This window comes from Notothenia rossii (genome assembly GCF_949606895.1).
Source record: "Notothenia rossii genome assembly, chromosome: 5".
Classification (NCBI taxonomy): Eukaryota; Metazoa; Chordata; class Actinopteri; order Perciformes; family Nototheniidae; genus Notothenia; species Notothenia rossii.
Window position 1 is genome coordinate 11001108 of NC_136903.1, and position 19912 is coordinate 11021019.

The window sequence follows — 19912 nt, forward strand, 5'->3', positions numbered from 1 at the left end:
TGTTGAAAACTCTTTTGTCAAATGATACCTGACAATAATCCAGGACAAACTCATGGCACGAGATGAATACCTTTATGAAACACTTTTCTTTTTGAGCAAAAAAAACCATCATATGTAAACAGCTGCAGGAAGACTCACCACCTAAGGATGAGTGCTTGACACATTTCAATGAAATATGGTGTATGGAGAAAATGATCTTTTCCTTTAGAGTACAATTTGATACGCAAAAATTACTGGCATACAGGGACCACATACTCCAAAAGGGGTAACCTACTAACCGAATTCTCCTTTCTTATAAAAGACCTGTAGTATTTTAATTATCCAGGATATTGTATATTGTTTTGTTTACATTATATATTTTTATTTTTAATTCATTTCATTTCAAGCCTTTATTTAATCAGATGAATCCCATTGAGATCATTGATCTCTTTTTCAAGGGAGACCTGCTCAAGTAGTTCCACATGAAACATAGAAACATAGACAGAACAACAAGGACATCAGTATAGCATCATTTACATAATTAAAACATTTTTTGTTCTCTTTTCCATTTTTTTAAGTATTTCAAGTATTGTAAAGTATATCTATCTATCTATCTATCTATCTATCTATCTATCTATCCACCTATCTATCTAGTTAAAAACCCTCGCTCAGTAGAAACATGTGACCAAAAAACACCAAAGAAAATTTCAAAACAGGAAACAACAGTTTAGGTCTTGTTTCTTTCATACTATTCATTTCCACTTCTAGCAGTGCCTTACCACGCCCCACCACAGGGCGTCGGCGTAGCTGGCGAAGCCCGTCTTGCCTTCCTCATCCACAGCATCCTTCTCCGCCAGGTAGACAAAGTAGGAGGAAAAGATCAGGCCCAGGAAGCCGATGTATAGTGTGGTGATCAGCTCCTGCAGAAACACAGGTCAAAGAGGATTGTATGAACGTGTGATATAACGCTCTAGGTCAGCGGTTCCCAACCTTTTTCAACTCAGGGCCAACTTAAGAATGAAAACAATTTCCGCGGCCCACATTTAACCATAAACAATACGGAGGCTAAATAATGTTCTGATTGGTCAATTCAGAACATGTGACACGTTGTAAATCCAGTAGAACAGACCGTTGTCAAGGACTGTAATGACTGTTGCTAAGGAGGATCAAGAGAGAGAAAGGGGTTAAAAAAAAAAAATAATGAAAATGTTTCCACACAAATCATAATGTTTTGCTAATTATTTGGCAGCAAATATTTAATTTACATTTACAGCCTTTTATATTTTATTTGGGCTTTTAGATGAAGACCGCACACAGTTAATAAATACAACTATCAACTGTCAAACTATTTTTGTTTGTGACATGTTGAAGTGATCCTACTGATTGTATCTTTATTTCTTCTGTTTTAGTTGTGTTGTTGTCTGAGATGGGAATGTCATCTCCTATATGTTATCTTTATGTCCATGTTTGTGTCTTTAGTCTGTACAAAATAAAATGAAAAATTAAAATATATATATTTGGTGGCCCACTTGCAATGCCTTCGCGGACCACTAGGAGGCCCGGGGGCCCACAGGTTGGGAACCGCTGCTCTAGGTGTTACAGAGTCAGGTTGGTGACAGTGCACATCAGCATTAACTAAAAAAACATGTTTTATGTGATCTGTGATTGACGTGCGGTGAGCTGCTGCTGCTGACTGACGCCAACCTTCCTCGTCCTGCTTAGTAAAGGGTGTCAGTTTATCCTTGAAGGATTTATCTGTTTGAGGTTCACTCTTGAAGAGAAGATTGCAGCATTATTATGATGGAGGCGTGAGATTGCACAAGTTGGACATCTTACTGACTTTTATGAGGGCTTTCACTTAGGTCACCCACCACCTTCTGCATAGCAGGAAGGATAAACAGGGTGTGGTTGGTTATTATAGCCGCCTACTATACAATGGTTTTGAATCAGTTAGGCCTGCGGCAATTACACCAAAAACCAAACCAATCAGTGTGCTCAGATAAAGAGAGGGGATACCATGAATAAGTCTGAAACATTAAAAAATATTGTTTTTGCTACAAACGTGAAACTATTTTCCTTCACATGAGTTTACTCAGTGACACATGACTGGTTTAACATTTGTATGGTTGGAAGTCTAATCCTACAAAGCCTTCTTAGAGATATGTACCTACATTAAAAGTTACACTGTGTAACCAGAAGTCTGCAATCAGTATCCAAGCGTATGTATTTTAATACAGTTAGAATCCAGCAATTACAAAGCTAGCCCTTCAATACCAAAATGCTATTCTGTGCACAAATCCTAACATGCTGAGTCTAATCCTTTCCCCCAACTTATTGACACTGCTAAAGGCAATAGAGTTCCACTACACAGAGCACATCATTTGATAAAGAGGTCATCTGACAACAGTGAGATGAAAACTTGAACTCATCTTAAAAAAGAATTATTGACCTTTGCACGCAATCCTCACTGATCAGTCCGGCTCTGCTCATGCATCAAATAGTCATGAATGTCAGATCCGACTTTATCCAAAGAACACGGTCTACTTCAAGGATTAAGAAAAGAACACTACATCCTCTGACTTCATGTCTATCAGCGTAATAAAATACAAAAACAACCGCCAGGATACGATCAAAAAAGGAAAGGCTACAATGATGATCACTCTTCCTTTCCTTATAAAGCCATGGGATTAGATGTAATAAGAAGTCAATTACTGCAGAACCAGGGAGGGGGAGTGGGGTCTGGGCACCCTATAGACAAATCTACAGCTGAGTAATGCATTAGTAATGGCTTTTGTTTTCCAAGCCATATAATAAGAGATAATGCTAAAAACAAGCAAATCGTTTTACCATTCGTCTGAATTACTTTTAACCTACCTGCCGGTGGATGAAGACTACAGATCCCAGGAGCCTCCACGTTCCTCCCTGTCGATCCACGTGTAGCATACGCAGGATTTGGAGGAAACGGATACCCCTGCAACGCACAACAACACCTCATTATTTTCTGTTCTCTGTCCAGCTACATGTATGATATAATGATAAAAAGCAGGACATAAATCGCTGTACCTGATGGCAGAGGTGGCAAACATCTGGCCATTGGACCCTACTCCAAGCACGATGAGTGAGGCAATGACCACTATCAAATCTGGGAGAAAAAGAAACACGGAAGATAATCAAATCAGGTTGTAAACATTTCAGATTCAAGGAGACAATATACTAAAGTAAAGCCTAACATTGCTTGGAAGGTCTAAGTCAGGGGTGTCCAAACTACGGCCCGGGGGCCAAATGCGGCCCGCGGACCATTTTGAATCGGCCCTCAGCAAACTAAAAAAGTATAAGGAAATATGGCCAACAAATTAAACTTCTGCTTGTCTTATATTTTACTTCTTAAATATATATGTTCAAATATATAACACAGTATTAATGTGTTAATAGGCCCAACAATTCAAGTTGAAAACATTTTCTAACAAATCTAAGTTGATAAGAAAAAAGCCCAATAATAAATGTACATAACCTTGAAATATACCCTTCATATTTCCTCTTATTATAAGCAATCTGAAGCTCCTGTTTTAAGGAATGAGCTCCCAACACAATAAATGAAACCCTCTTGAGAGCTGGGATGGAGGCTGTTTGTTTCTTAAAGGGGGCCTATTGTGCAAAATCCACTTTTTCGTGTCTTTTATACATAAAAATGTGTTCCCTCTGTGTAAAGAGATTCTAAAAGATTCAGGAAAAAAAGATTCTCTCTCTTTTTGTCCCGATCCATTTATATACATATAAACCTGTCTGAAAATGAGCTGATCAGATTTTGGCCACTTTATGATGTCATAACGATTTTTTGGCTTAAGTAACCATTAGCCAATCACCACCAAGGTAACACTTGAGAAACATGTTTTCTATATATCTGAGACCTATAGTATATTGATGAAAAACAGCATAATAGGGGACTTTTAAAGCATGTTGAAGTATCAAGAATAATTTACCTAAAATTTATTGATTTTTTAAATTTATGACTACAGTCAGAGGCGATAAACCTCTAGTGAGTGGCCAAGCCCTTCGTATATTTGTGGCCTTAGGGGAAAAAAGTTTGGACAACACTAGTCTAAGTTGTTGATCGACAAGGACAAAACAACACATCCGTTGTATTAAAGTGGTAGCAAAGGAAAAGGCCAGGTGCACCTATGATTGATATGGGCTTCCTGATAAAGCGCAGACGTCCTTTGATGCCTGCATACTTGCTGCGACAGCCTGCCGACCACAGCCGGACCACATACTCTGTGCCAAAGAACATCACCAGCACAATCTCCTGTGGAGGACAAAGCAAACATACAGCAAGGGGTTACATTAATCCGTTGGTACCGAGACAATAACTGTGAAGCACATACACGATGACGAGAGGATGTGGAAGTAGATAAGGTATCATTTCTAAAAGCATAGATAACACTGTGCCATGCATTAGGACTAATCTAGAGGCATTTATCAAGCCATTATTATCAATCACTTAGATTTATGATATGATATGAATGGGTAATGACAGGTGTGTGAGAGAGAAAAGGAGACACTAAGGTGGTCTAGTGGTACTAAGACCACCCAAACATGCAGGGGGGAAAGATGGAGGTTGATAATATGGCTGACGACAGCTTGTATTGAGACAGGGTCAATGGCTAAGTGATTGAAGCCACACAGAGAAACACCATCACGCTGCTGCCTAACAGATATGAAAGCTAACTAATCAACGTGCTATCATGTTAGAATTGTAAGCCGTTCTGCGGCACTTGAAAAATATAGTTGACTATACTTACTATGAGAAAATGGGGGCTTGATTATGAGTTTTAAATCATATGCACCTGCAAATCAGTTGAGGTTGTGCTCCAATAAGTGCCATTATGCATTTGTTTTTCTATTATGAGCACACGTGTTGCCTCTGTGAATTTATTAAGCCCGTCTGACGGAGATCATTTTTCTGGCCACCGTGCACGCATAATATTTAGCCACCGTACTGTCTACTGAGCCCTAAGGCCATGTGGGTGGTCATCTCGCTGATTGCTTGAACTGGCTGCTCCCTGACCAGCCCTCGTATGAAACTTAATACCACGAGCCCTGCTGCAATAACACAGCGCCACAGAGCCCCCAAAACAATGACCTGTCAATCAAACCAGACACTACTTTGGCTGGAAAAAAAACTGTCAGCACAAAGACGAAAAGGACTGATGTGTAGTGATAGTATTGCAATAGACCAGAGAGAATTTTTTTTAAATCCATCAGAGATTTCCATCAGTGTTATCATAGCGATAGGATAGGAACAGAATGATGGACAGATCCCTTTTGTTGCTTTCTAAATGTTCAGTTTGCCTCTCTGTTAATGAATCAAGTTCACAAGCTCTGCGCTTGAGTTGTTTGGCATGGGCTGTCTGCATAAACAAAGAAAGAGGAGGATAATCAGGCAGAAATGGTTCAGTAAATCTCTACAACGTAGCCTTAATCAGACTCAATTACCATTTTGTTTCATTTTACTTATGCAGATTTGAATCGCTGAACCAATTAAAGAGGTTTGAGGACATTCAGAGTTCTAGACTAAGAAGCAGACACTAATTTAGATAACTAAAACATAAGCCAGCCATAGACTTATTATTTGTGTTGAAAAGTGTCAGACTCGGTTTCAAATCCCTGTCGCTGTGTCTATACAACACTGTTTACTAAGTTCTGACTAAAAGGTCTAACTAAATAAACTAAATAAGGTTTTATCTGCACAAATGTTAATAACCTCTATGTATTTTGGACAGTAGGAAGTTTCTTTTTCACAAACAAGGTACAAACGTATGATAAATGCATCCTTCTGTAAATTCAAAACATATGATGTTGCCAAATAATTTGGGGTTAATATCATAGGAGGTGTATTAAATAAATAAAAAGCATACACTTAAACTGCCATACAGTCAGACCGAAACCTCTCACCAACGCTAGAACGAAGCGGTCACTGAGTCCCAATTCATCGAATTTAGTAATTATCACATCTGGGTTACATTTGAAAGTCAAAGGAACAAATGAATTTGGGGTATTTCAAGGGATTAGTCATAATAATTCCCTAAAATGGGTCACCCAGATGTTTTCGTATGTGGCAATTTTATGTTTACTGAAAAACAGCCGCTTGTTCCTGCAGCAATAATCTGGTCAAGCCAGGCGAGAGTGAAGTTCATTCAAAGAGCTGCTGGGGAATGACGGTATCAGATGAAAATGTGATTAGATTGCTTCATCTGTGTGTCCCACTATGAGGGACTGTACGTACTGTATGCACACACACGCACAAAGTCATTCATTAAATCTAGATTTTCCTGGGCTTTACAAAGCTTTCGCAACTTATAGATGGAACATAATACAGTAAAATACCTTTGTTATTAATGTTGGATTGCAGATAGAAATGTCAATCCGGTTTAAATTGCACATGCTTTTTTGGAGGCGAGTTATTTAATATCTCTGATTTAAAAGGTTCTTTATTTTTGTTCCACTCCTGTTTAACAATTCACAAAACATGTACAATTTGAGCAGTTTATATAGCCCAAGATAAAGAGGAGGAGAACACATTATACTTCTTTTACTTCTTTTACCTGCCCCTTACTCAAAAGTATGTCAATCAAGGTTGTCGATACTTGGACAATTCAGAGCATTTAGGACTCAGTTCCAACAACTGCAACAGCCATGACCGAGGGGGAACATGGAGGGGGGGATATTATGTATCATGACAATGTCGTGGACCATGGTGTTATCAGTGGTAACCAGCATTTGGATACAGTGAAGAATGCTGGCCATACACAAAGACAGTGTGACAGGGCATCACATGCACTACCATGCATGTAAACGGAGCACAGAGGAACTTGTGATGTCATTCTCTGCTCAGGACGAAATCACTCCCCTATTTTAACATACTTGTTTGCTGCCATATCCATGCTCTGATTGCTGTTTGTAGGACCTAATCCGATATTTGATATGGATTTTCTTTAACCTCCCAGTCACGAATAATCACACTTGCACCTCTCTACAAGGCATGTGTGCACCTACCTGTATTGCGTATAGTACTGTGTGTGTGTATTAACAAATATATCAAAACCAGAGTGGAGAAGTGAATTTCCCCCTAGGGTGATACATAAAGGTTAATCTTCATGACAACAATATTACATCTCATCTACAATTAGTACACTTGTGGCTGTTAGTCAGTGTTGCATTTCTGTTGGAGACTGTTTCACTTTTTACATTTTGGCCTGTATGTGTATCTTCACTAAATACTGTATTGTCCTATGAGGACTCAAATGTCATGTTTTCCTGGTTATACATTGTGTCTTATTTGAGTAGATACTCCGATTCCACCTCTCCTATAACTTGTTACACTCTTATGATAACATTTTCACATTATCTTTGGTCATGATTTGTAATCTATCCATTTTTTGTAGAGTGCCTTTAGTAGAGATTTATAGAGTTGAAAGGGGAAAACAGAGAGGAGGACATTGACTAAATGTCCGGCTCTGGCTTCGAACCGGCTTAATAGGCAGCAGCTTATGCATATGGGCCACCAGCTCTAACACCACACGCACACGCACACGCACACGCACACGCACACGCACACGCACACGCACACGCACACGCACACACACACACACACACACACACACACACACACACACACACACACACACACACAGTAATCTATCATTTAATTGGTAGTCAAAAGTTTTTTCTTGTTTTTTTTCAAATCATTAGGAATGTGTTTATCTCAGCTGCATAGCTCTGCCCATACATGCATAGTGAGGGCACAATAATAGATATGTCATACATTTTAATTCACAAAACAACGAAGAGGACCCGGTCAGAAGAGAGGACAAAGAAGAGATCCATGTCACATGCATGCCTCTGCTGAATGAACGTTTCTGAACCACCAGCTTTACTTTGGCAGCTGCACTGAAGGCCAAATATCCTCAAGGACTAATGTCCCCCCCGCCATCCAAAACAAGCAGCCTGTGATTCACAGATGTCAGCTAACCCTGAAGTTTCCAAGTATAGCTACTACCACCACTACACGCCACCATGTCCCCATTTACAGGGCTCCACCCCCTCAAAAGCACACATGGAAGATAAGGTATTATCTTATCTGACATTAATATTGAACCAAAAGCATGAATATACATCTGGACACAGGTGTACAAATAAAAAGGTTTGGCAATTTAAGTGGAAAGACTAACAGTTATTTTGAGTGGAGAAATGTTACATTTATCTTAACATCTTTACAGGGCTGATTTTGCTGTTCTCTTGAGTTAGAACGCGACAGAAAATAGATAGAAGGTTGGTGGAAGTAGGAAAGATAGATGGAGAAAGGGAGAGAGAGAGGGTTAGAGACAATGATAGAGAGAAGTTGGCTCTTCCTGGGTGAAAATAAATGAATAACTGTGATGAGGAGAGGTGGTACGTGTACGTGTGTGTGTGTGTGTGTGTGTGTGTGTGTGTGTGTGTGTGTGTGTGTGTGTGTGTGTGTGTGTGTGTGTGTGTGTGTGTGTGTGTGTGTGTGTGTGTGTGTGTGTGTGTGTACGTGTGTGTGTGTGTGTGTGTGTGTGGGTGTGTGTGTGGGTGTGTGTGTGCACGTGTGTGTGTGTGTGTGTGTGTGTGTGTGTGTGTGTGTGTGTGTGTGTGTGTGTGTGTGTGTGTGTGTGTGTGTGTGTGTGTGTGTGTGTGTGTGTGTGTGTGTGTCTGTGTGTGTCTGTGTGTGTGTGAAGCTACGTGTGTATTTATATTTGCAGTGGGCTGGCAGGAGGCAGATGATGCAAGCTCATAGAGTTTCCAAACAGCAGCCACCGTTTCCTGTACCTTTTGTAAGCCCTGGACTTATTGCATCACTTACAAGTCTTAATAGCCTAATGAAACACGAAAAAGTTAATTTACCAGCAAGTATCGGCATGTACAGTGTGTGCTTCTGCATAACTAGTGTAATCAGTTCAATCAGGTTAAAACATGACCCATGGTAATAGTGTAAAATATGCACACTCGTTTAGTACTGTATGCACACGTGTTGCTCACTGTACAGAGGTTTGGATGAATGTGATGCAAGCTGGAAGGTGTTGTGTGATGGTATTTGCAAAAACTTCAGTCTTTTTTTGATCTTTGTAAAATCTTCGAGCTTGGGTTTAAGATGGCGGGAAGAATTCCCTCCCAGACAAGATCATCTGTCTCCATCTTGTGGATAAAGGAGGGTACTTCTTTTAAATCAAGGTTTAAGACTTTTTGCCGCTGCTTTCGATTACATCAATCACTCTGACCCTCCTATTAATTAATGCACCTGTTGAAGTATACATGTATAGGTGTGCAGGTTGTTCAAGACAAGAAGAGAATATTATACATCTGTTACAAACATGTATGCAATAATACGAGCAGCCACTCATAACTTTAGACGTTAGTGATTTATGAAGATGCTTACGGTTGAGCCTGTTTTTGGAGTTGTATGAAAGTTTTATGATATTACTCACCATCCATAAGAGAGTTCCGGTGGCAAATTCTGCATATTGCTCTATTGTGGACAGGACACTGAAGATTAGACATATGAGGACCATGACGAACCTGTAGGCAGAGAAAAACAGTTTCTCCAGTCAGTTATCATCCCAAATACCCACCACAGTAGCCAATAAATAGAAAAGTAGGAAACATATTTACTATATAGTTATTGTTTTAAGAATCTGATTTACTCGTATTTATCGGATAACCTGGAATGTACCATGTCTATCATTGATTGTATGTTTCCAATCACCAGATCACACCAGCCCACCACTCAAACAGATACATGGAAACAATTTAGAATAATAAATGATCAAATGTTCATTAGAATTTAGAGCATGCCTGCAATTATACATAAAAGTATTTTAGTTTTAGCAAATAATACTCTGAAAAAGGAATACAGCAAGACCTGACACTGCTGAAGGGAATGAGAGATGTTTCAGATGCTGCTGTTATAAAGAACAAACATTTGTGTCGTCATGTTGACTGTCAGTAATTTTGCCGAAGAAACGACCAATCTGATAAGTGCATTTTAGTTTGACATACACATATATGTTTATAAGTCTTGCAACAAAATACATTAAAATGACGTTTTTTAACCACAACACGGTCGAGGTCGGACGACTTTGTTTCTGCTCTTCTTTTTGTCATCAATCTGCTTATATTAAGAGCTGACAGGACGTTTCCACGTCCCCTAGCAACAGAGAAACATTCGGACGAGACTGCCCATCTGTCAGTGTGTATACGTCGTCTTCAAATATAACCATGGGAGTTCACAACTACTACCAGAGTACCTGACTGAAGGTAGAGAAAGAAGGTTCTGTCTGCTGACAGTACCGCAGCATCCAGAATAAAAACCGCCAGAATCAGGGACAGTTTTAACCCACATTTTTTCATTTCATCGTTTATTTGGCAGGGACAATGCACAGTGATGAACACTTAAAACAGTCAAATGTGTTAAGCGTAAAAGTGCCAGATTTAGCTTTGAGCTAATTTCCATCCGCAGTCCCTTACATAAAACATTTAAGAAAATTATATTTTAAAAACATAGCAAAAACAAAATACATGATATAGGCCATGAGAGTGCAAAATTCCCGAGCTCTGTGAAGTGCCATTACCCTCAAACAGTATACAGTAATTATAGCATGTATTGGTTTACAGCTTACATATTTCTTTATTTTCACAAGTAAATATAAAAAACATCCAAGTGTTCCTTGTTTGAAATTAAGCTCCATTTGCATTTCCATTAGATAGTTTGGTAGAGGTTGTTCAAGACCACTTTTAAACTTTGAATGAAGTCAAGTGTCAGTGGAACAACCGTAACTATCACTTAGAAGTTGTCAAAATTCCTCCCCCAGTTACACTGTTCATTTGATTATTCATTCAAAAACATTAAAGAGGCTCATGATGGATTTGCTTGACCTCGCCTGACTTCCCAGGATTAAGAGCCAAGCTTGTTGTGTCCATTTTTACCATCACATAATCCATAAAACCAATCTTTTAAGTGCTTTTACATGAGAAACTACAGTACTGTACAGTACTTGAGTGTTTGCATGCACCATTATATTATGATTCATGATATAGCTGACTTTAATAACACACAGCAGTGGGTGTATTATAATGCTGTGTACTACCAGCTGGATTACATGCCATATGCTGTAAGGGTTATGTAAGTGTCTTGTGTTGTTTATCAGTGCTCATGTAACACAGAAAAAAAAGAAAAATGCAGAAATGTATATAATCCCTGCGCTAAAGACAGACGGATGTTGCAATAACTGAGGCCACCATTCAGAAGACGTGTTTTTTTCTTTTTAAAAGGCCCAAAATGAAAGCACATCACTAAATCAGACGTCCATGAGAGCACAGTAGACACACATCTGTATACACCTAAAGGACCAGGTTTGTTTTAGAGAAAGAGGAAAAAGTTGTGTTTTCACTTTAAAATGAACATGCTGGTGTCTCAGATGGTTGAATGAGCGTTAGACAAAGTGGGCTGATGATTGGTAAGACTCCTATAGGAGGATTCCGCTTAAACACAGACTATTACTCATTGGCCAGATGGGACAGTGAGGATTACTGCTAACCAACCACCCCACCACACACACACACACACACACACACACACACACACACACACACACACACACACACACACACACACACACACACACACACACACACACACACACACACACACACACACACACACACACACACACACACACACACACACACACACACACACACACACACACACACACACAAACCTCTCTCCCCCTCACTTGGATTTGGTTTAAAACACACATGCAAGCAAAATGCAACGGAGCATAATCTTGTGAGTGTATTCCGGCAGTGGCTCAGTCAGTAGGGGGTTGGACTGTGAGCCGTAGGGTCGCCGGTCCCCGAACAGACCTAAATATGCAGTGTGGACTTCTACTTGGAGAGGTCCCAGTTCAACTCCTGGGCCCTGCCGTGGTGCCCTTGAGCAAGGCACCGGACAACCCCCCCCACTCCCATTGCCCCCCGGGCGCTGTACAATAGCTGCCCACTGCTCCTAGTACTAGACTCCTGGTACTAGGATGGGTTAAATGCAGAGGCCAAATTTCACTGTGTGCTGCTGTGTGCTCTGCATGTGTGACCATGAAAGAGGGGGTTCATCCCTCCGATTCTATTCTATAAGGAAACCAGTCATCAACAAGAGTGTGGGCTGAGGTGACATCATCCACTCCCATTTAGACCAAGGTGAGGCAGAGACTCAACCCAGGCTGACAACGAAGAAACTATTTGGTTTTGGTCTCATCTTGCTCCATTCAACATGTCTTGAAACCAAATTGCTACCATAGGCATGGCCAACGGTGTGTAATATGTGTGAATGTTAGCTTCTTTGAGCAGGTGGCACCTTGCACGGCATCCACCTGCCTCTGTATGAATGTGAGTGAATGCTTGTGTATGAAAATCGCGTTGAGGAGTCGTAAAGACTGGATAAAGCACTATATAAATGAAGTCCATTTACCATTCGTGCTTCTATGATGTTCCAACCTAGCAAACTGAAAACAGTTGGTCACATCTTGTGTGATGGAATCAAACCTGGGAAGGCCAGTGAGATTGTATGGCTGCACACCCCTTTGGTGACATATGGCACTGAAAGATTTGAGGTGACTAAGAACTACACTTAGAGCCAATCCATCCCTCTTCAGGGTGAACATATCCAATCAAAAGTTTAATATTCAAAACCCAGGACCCCATGTAAAGGCAAATAGGAGCAGGATAGGGCACACAATTGAAGATGAAAATCATTCATTAACAAAGATTTTAAGAAATAAAGGTCAGGTAAGAATCACAGATAAAGGATAAAAGTACTTCAATAATAGGAACTTGCCGGCATGATAATAATATACACTATATTGATTTATTAGTGTGTTGATCTTAATACAAATGAGAACAGCCACTGTCAAAGATGAAAATAACAATTTGTTTTATACGTTGTTGCCAGGCAGAGGCATTGCCAGCCTTTTGTGAGGTAAGAGACCAGAGAGGGCAGTTTGAAAAGAGGGCAGGCTAAGACAACAGAAAAATAAAATGTCCCTTTAGTTGAAATTAGATTGTCTTGTTAGGATAAGCATAAATATCATATCATAGTCATGTAGGCTATTGACAGGGTCATGTAATCTGTGTGTTTTCCTCCGGTGCATGGGACATTTGCTGTTTTAAAAGGATAACCGGCAATGCAATATCCATGGGACTCCACATAGTGAACCTGCAGAGGGATAAATGTCAAAAACCTTGAGCTTCTTTGACTTAAATTGAGAAAGAAAATAACAGGGTTGATATCATTCAAGGTGAATCACACCACTATGCTGCTAATGGTATAAAAATGAATTTTTGTTCAAACCTATACAAAGATTCCTGCCACAAATCAACACTTACACTCCTTACCATTACAACCTTACAAAAGAATACAGAGTGCTAAATAAAACATTTTTTTGTTGTTTGTTTGGTGCAATGACTAGTATTTCAGTTATAGTTTTTTACTTACCACTGTGCAGTCTGCAGTGTTTTAATAAAGTTAGAAGGTTAGAGATTTATCATGCAAACAAAATCTGTCATAATAACATAATAGTTGTCATGGTTTTAAATTATTTAACTATTCATTTCTCAATATACATACACATTTCACAAGATTAAACAAAACCATATAAAATACATCCAAACCCAGGGATAAACATTGGGTAAAATGGGATTGTTATTAAGAACACGATTTTAAAAGTATCTTTTTTTATTTTTTCAAGAACTGTACCTGCGATTTTATTTCAGCCGATTATGCTTTAATGTCTTAGCCCTCGCCTTTTCTACTCTCCATGTTGTATAGTTGTCTTCACAGTAGCTAGTAGCAGTTTCTATAAGCTTTCTGCATTGACACCATGAAGAGGTGTGGCACACAGGACTGGGTCACTCAACCACTAGCCAAGAATATTTAGCTGACCAAAACCCCTGGGATCTGATTAAAACAAAACAGCTGTGGCTTTAGCGAGTATTATTGACTGCAGCTCGGCCCGTCGTCACTAAAATAAGTACAGCGTAGAGCAACAACAAAATCTCAATCAATCTGTGAAACTACAGCAATATAAGCTTAGTAAAAATCACTAAATACAGACAGCAGGGACAATGTGATTCCAAAATGAACAGGACATGTGCACACTTGCAGATTAGTGCACCTTTATTAATAGAGACACACAGTTAGCCAACCAACAGCATCAAGACTACACTTTTAGCTTTTGGGCCAACTTCGGCTTGTTGTGTTTAACTTGAAGTTATCAAGACAGATGGTGCCATGTGCAAAGGTTGGCTAAGCATTCACAAATCCAATCCAAATGTTAAACGATGTCTTAACCTCTCTTAATCTCATCCAACGTAGCAGTGGATATCAGGTTGTGACATCATGAATCTCCTGAACTGTCAGATAGGTAATATTGTTTTAAAATGTCTGCAGAGAGCTAGACCAGTTAAGGTGTCCAGATATTAGTTTATATTGATCCACTACAAACTAATAACCCAAGACATGTCGCTACAACATCTAATGATAGACAAGTCATCATAACTCTAATAAAAAATTGCAACATCTTCTTAACTTTAACCAAAACACTCACTTTCTTCTCAGCAAGAGCTCTTTACTCACACCATTGGTGGTGTCGGCCATGTTTGTTTTTCCATCCTATTTGAAGCTCCAACCTCAAAAAGAAGGCCCAACCACTTTCGAAGCTAGCCCCTAAGTTATTCATGCAACTTAAACAATAAATATGAATGAATTAGAATATTGAAATATGATTAAGCGCAATATCAACATTGCTGGAGGTGAAATATTTGCCTAACAAGTGTCAAAAAACCTTCTGAATTCAGTCTATTCAACAATGTGGGGGAAAAAAGCTTTGTTTTGTAAATAACCTCAAAAAGAAAATCTAACAATGTTTATTTAAATATTTATTTTCAACGAAAGATCATATTGCAATAAGAATATCAGTAAATAATCATTTTTAAATAATGCAGCCCTACCTGAGACAGATTCGTGGGTTTTTTATATGGTATAAAATGGATTAGGTACTACTGTGATTCAATTAGAAATGTAAAACCAATAGTTGGCTGGCTTCATTCATTTGTACTTATTGTTTTAGGGCTAAAACCCCTCTGTATTCTGAGAAAGCTTCTTGAACACAGCATGAATAAAAACAGCTTGTGAATTAAAAAAGCACACGTAAAGTGAGACAGAGCAGCTCTCCACAACCCTCTTCACTGACCCCCCATCCCGTCCAATGGCTTAGGATGGATTACACTACATCAGCCACCGGTCACAAATAGTGATATTCCTTCCTGACTTAGCCATCATCTTGTCCACATAGTACTTGGAAAAAGAGACGTCATTCTCCTTGCAGGTAAATCGTTGGACGGGGTTTCAAAGCAGTGTCACTCCCTCCAGCAGCTGTGTCAGATTCAGCATCAGCAGCATGTAAGGCCAGATGCTAATACCCTTAGCTTCTCTGGTAAATTCAGCTGTTCATTTACAAACCATCCAAAGTATTTAAGAGACTGTTAGACTGTGATGCTAAGGTGGCATAACTTCACGGCTCTAGGGTCGGCTATATCAAGTTCAAAAATGACCTGCTGGTGGTTTATTAAAAGGTCAGAGGGTTTAAAAATATGTAGTTTGTTTTAATGGAAAAATATATGTACATAGTTAGGTCTGTAAATATTATGTACATTCATAATGCTTTACGAATTATTCGAGTTGTTGGCACAAGTGCACAATTTATGTTTATTTTATTATTATTTACATTGTTAATAACCTGGGAATTGCATTTGAGTCGATAAACACCTAGTGTGTTGTCTAAAAAAACATTATTTCTTTACCTTGATACTGGAAATGCTAAGGATCACGTTAGCATATATATATATATATATACTGTATATATATATATATATATATATATATATAGAAGTCCATCTTCCTTTTTTTTGTTAGCAGTCGCTTTTCGTGCAGCTACATAAAGTACAAAAGAAAGAAAGACCTACGGCAAATTGATTTTTCCTTTACATTTACACGCATTTAAATAAATTATCCCCGGTATCCGTCAGTTGCTAGCTATCCTTTGATATCATCATATGTTATAATTGTTTTTGTAAGGGTTTGTAAAGTTTTATATTTTTGAGAAGTTTTCTAATGAAAAATAAAATTCCATTACAAAATATTTCTCAGCGTACGTAAATACTGAGCAAAGGATTTACATACAGTTCATTCAGTCAGTAATCTCTTGTAAGAAGATATCCAACAAGGGTTTCCTTTCTGCCCTGTCCACATACACTGAACAAAAATATAAACGCAACACTTTTGTTTATGCTCCCATTTTTCATGAGATGAACTCAAAGATCTAAAACATTTTCTATATACACAAAATAACCATTTCTCTCAAATATTGTTCACAAATCTGAAAAAATCTGTGATAGTGAGCACTTCTCCTTTGCCGAGATAATCCATCCCACCTCACAGGTGTGGCATATCAAGATGCTGATTAGACAGCATGATTATTGCACAGGTGTGCCTTAGGCTGGCCACAATAAAAGGCCACTCTGAAACGTGCATTTTTGCTTTATTGGGGGGGTCTGGGGGGGTCCGAAAACCAGTCAGTATCTGGTGTAAGGGTTAGGGTTAGGATTAGGGTTAGGGTTAGGGTTAGGGTAATGTTGTGAATCTAGTGGGGTTATGGTATGGGCAGGCGTATGTTATGGACGACGAACACAGGCCACTCGATTCACAACATTACCCTAATCCTAACCCTAACCCTCACACCAGATACTGACTGGTTTTCGGAATCCCCCCAGACCCCCCCAATAAAGCAAAACTGCACGTTTCAGAGTGGCCTTTTATTGTGGCCAGCCTAAGGCACATCTGTGCAATAATCATGCTGTCTAATCAGCATCTTGATATGCCACACCTGTGAGGTGGGATGGATTATCTCGGCAAAGGAGAAGTGCTCACTATCACAGATTTTTTCAGATTTGTGAACAATATTTGAGAGAAATGGTTATTTTGTGTATATAGAAAATGTTTTAGATCTTTGAGTTCATCTCATGAAAAATGGGAGCATAAACAAAAGTGTTGCGTTTATATTTTTGTTCAGTGTAGATGCGGGGATTTACTATAGCCATTTCAATAATCTGCCCAGATATAAAAATACACAAAAGAACAAAGTATTCGAGACAACATCTGGCCTGAGGCATTTTCATGCATTTTTTTATTTGATACTATTATTCTGTCTCAAATGAATTGACTCGTTCTGCCACGTAACTCGCTTTAAGAAACCAAGTCACTGTTGTAGCCTGCTGTCAGTCTGAGTGTAAAGGCCATTAGGCATCGTGAGGACACACATTTAAATGTTCATTCCCTTTGGTTATGTAAAAGACTCTGAGGGAGTGGCAGCGGGAATGGGATCACTGCCTCAGGTTGTCTGTGTGCTGCAGAGTTTGCATCCTATTGCATAAGACTCTTTTTGGGCACTCTTATCATATGCTGTCCCGAGACCAAGGGATTTCTACGTACTCTGACAAGCTCTGTTGTCATAAGCATGGAATATGTGATGGGATGTTTGTGTTTCTGCCGGTCTAGTCATGGACTGGAGAAGCATGACATTTGATATATCGTATGTACATTGAGTTAAAGGTGTTACAATTAATAATAATTTGTTTTCCAACATCAAGATGAGAGAGATCGCTTCCCGCCAACCCCTCAATAAGTTTGAAACTGTAACTACTTAAATGTGTTCTTTTTTTTGTGCAGTTTTATGCCATGAATTATTTATTTAGTAAAATAGGAAAAATAAAAAACTGCCATTCACAATGCATTAAAGTAATGTAAATTCACATTTGAAAAAAATGTAATCAGTTTAGGTTCAGATACTTTTTTTAGCATTAAAGGTGGGGTATGTAAGTTTGAGAAACCGGCTCGAGATACACTTTTTGTTATATTCCATGGAATGCTCTTAACATCCCGATAGCAATGAATATCTGAAGTGCTTTGACAATAAATACATAAAATAATGTCATCTGTGGAAGCCGTAGTACTGTAAAAAGCACGACCAATCATCTGAGCCGGCCCGGCTAAAATAACTGGATGGCCTACCTGCCTGTCAGCCTTCCATCTGTGCACAAACTTATCTCGTGCCCTCATTGGTCATGTGCTCGTTCGTGTGTGTTGGAGGAGGGGCTCTGTAAGGAAGTGGCAGATTTTCTCCGGTGGTGTATTTTCAAATTCTAGCGCACTCGAGCCGGTTTCTCAAACTTACATACCCTACCTTTAGGTAAGTATAGCACAAATTATTGAAAAAGCCTCTTACATAATTGTGATGAAGCTTTCATTAAACAAAACAAATCAGTCAAATCCATCTGTTATGGATTATGGATTTGCGATGATGCGTATGTTTGTATTGTCATAATTTGTGTCTAATGTCTCCCTATAGATCTCTTATCCCATAATGCTACCTGTTGATAGGACGGATGTTCTGAAGCAGCCAGATGGACTGTTGATGAGAGCATTTATAAAATCCTCTATGAGCGAATATGTTTGTGTATTCCCCTTCATTGTATTGAGCAATTCAAACATATGTGCACATCTGTGTTTGTATGTTTTGGTAGATGCATGCCTGTGTCTGCATGCAAACATGTGCTATGTTAATATGCGCTATACTGCTGGCAGGTGTGGAATTATTGCTGATCCTGACATCAGCTCAATCAAGTCGGAGATGAATTGAGCAGCCGTGTGTGTGTGTGTGTGTGTGTGTGTGTGTGTGTGTGTGTGTGTGTGTGTGTGTGTGTGTGTGTGTGTGTGTGTGTGTGTGTGTGTGTGTGTGTGTGTGTGTGTGTGTGTGTGTGTGTGTGTGTGTGTGATGTTTATCTGCTAAAGTGTCATCCTAATGTAGAGTAGGCAAATTAGAGCCGACTCACTGGGGCTGTCATCAGCGCCGCCTTTAACAGGTCTCTTCTTCCCGTCCAATCTCTAAAGAAGCCAGGCGAATAGAGTCCTCCAGAGACAGCCATCGATAAGTAAGAGTTACTTAAAAGAGTGTCAGTAGGTATCAGTCAGAGGGGTTAATATTAAATGAAGTACCGGCTCAGGTTGCCTCTCCTCTGTGAAGAGAAACATTAAAGACCCAATTACTGCTATCACCAACGCAAGGCAAACAAAACACAGGACAACGGAGAATCCCTGCAGTGTTTCCATTCGTCTTTGACACGTAATATCTTAATGAGACCGACTCATTTTACTTCTCTGCAAGCACCATGTCACACAGACAGAGCTGCCACTTTTAATAACTGAACATTAGTCCTAGTCTATGTTTAAATTTTGAGGTCATTACAAGGAAAATTTGCTTTTGTAGAAGGGCATAAATGTGTTTGGATTATGGAAGATGTTGGAAGAACAGGACCTTTCATGAAGTTGCAGAAATTGAAATTGTTTCCCGGAGTTTCATAACAGGCCAATCACTCCTGGTTATTATTGGCAAGAGCTGCCTGCCTGCTGAGTCATGAACTAAAAGGAGATGCTTTGTAGGTTTAATCCACATGCTAAATAGATTTTTTTTTTAAGGATTTAACTTTATAAAATCATTTGACCAAATTAATTGGAGTCTTAGTTGCTCATGAAAGAATATTTCGTTTTGTTTTTTGCAGTATATGAGAGTGCACTAATGCCAAACTGAGAATAGGTTTTCCCCTATTAAATCAAATGTAATCTACTGTCAATGATCTATTCATCGCATGCATTCAATTCTTGAATTATGGAAGATTATTGTTAAAAAAAAGTGATGTGATTATGAGCTCAGCATATTCAAATTAAGAAAAAAAAAAAAAGCATACATAT

The 19912-nt window shown here is 39.1% G+C and overlaps 1 protein-coding gene across 2 annotated transcripts in view; it reads right to left on the reverse strand.

Annotated features, from left to right (window-relative positions):
• The window catches only part of kcnq1.2 (potassium voltage-gated channel, KQT-like subfamily, member 1.2), a 166586-nt gene that overhangs the window by 140746 nt on the left and 5928 nt on the right, over positions 1-19912 (reverse strand). For both annotated transcript variants that reach the window (XM_079679904.1, XM_079679905.1), the window contains exons 3-7: positions 9483-9573; positions 4156-4282; positions 3043-3121; positions 2854-2950; positions 759-899 (exon numbers count right to left, since the gene is read on the reverse strand). In XM_079679904.1, the coding sequence (XP_079536030.1) occupies positions 759-899; positions 2854-2950; positions 3043-3121; positions 4156-4282; positions 9483-9573 (535 nt within the window). The remainder of the gene's footprint in view (positions 1-758; positions 900-2853; positions 2951-3042; positions 3122-4155; positions 4283-9482; positions 9574-19912) is intronic.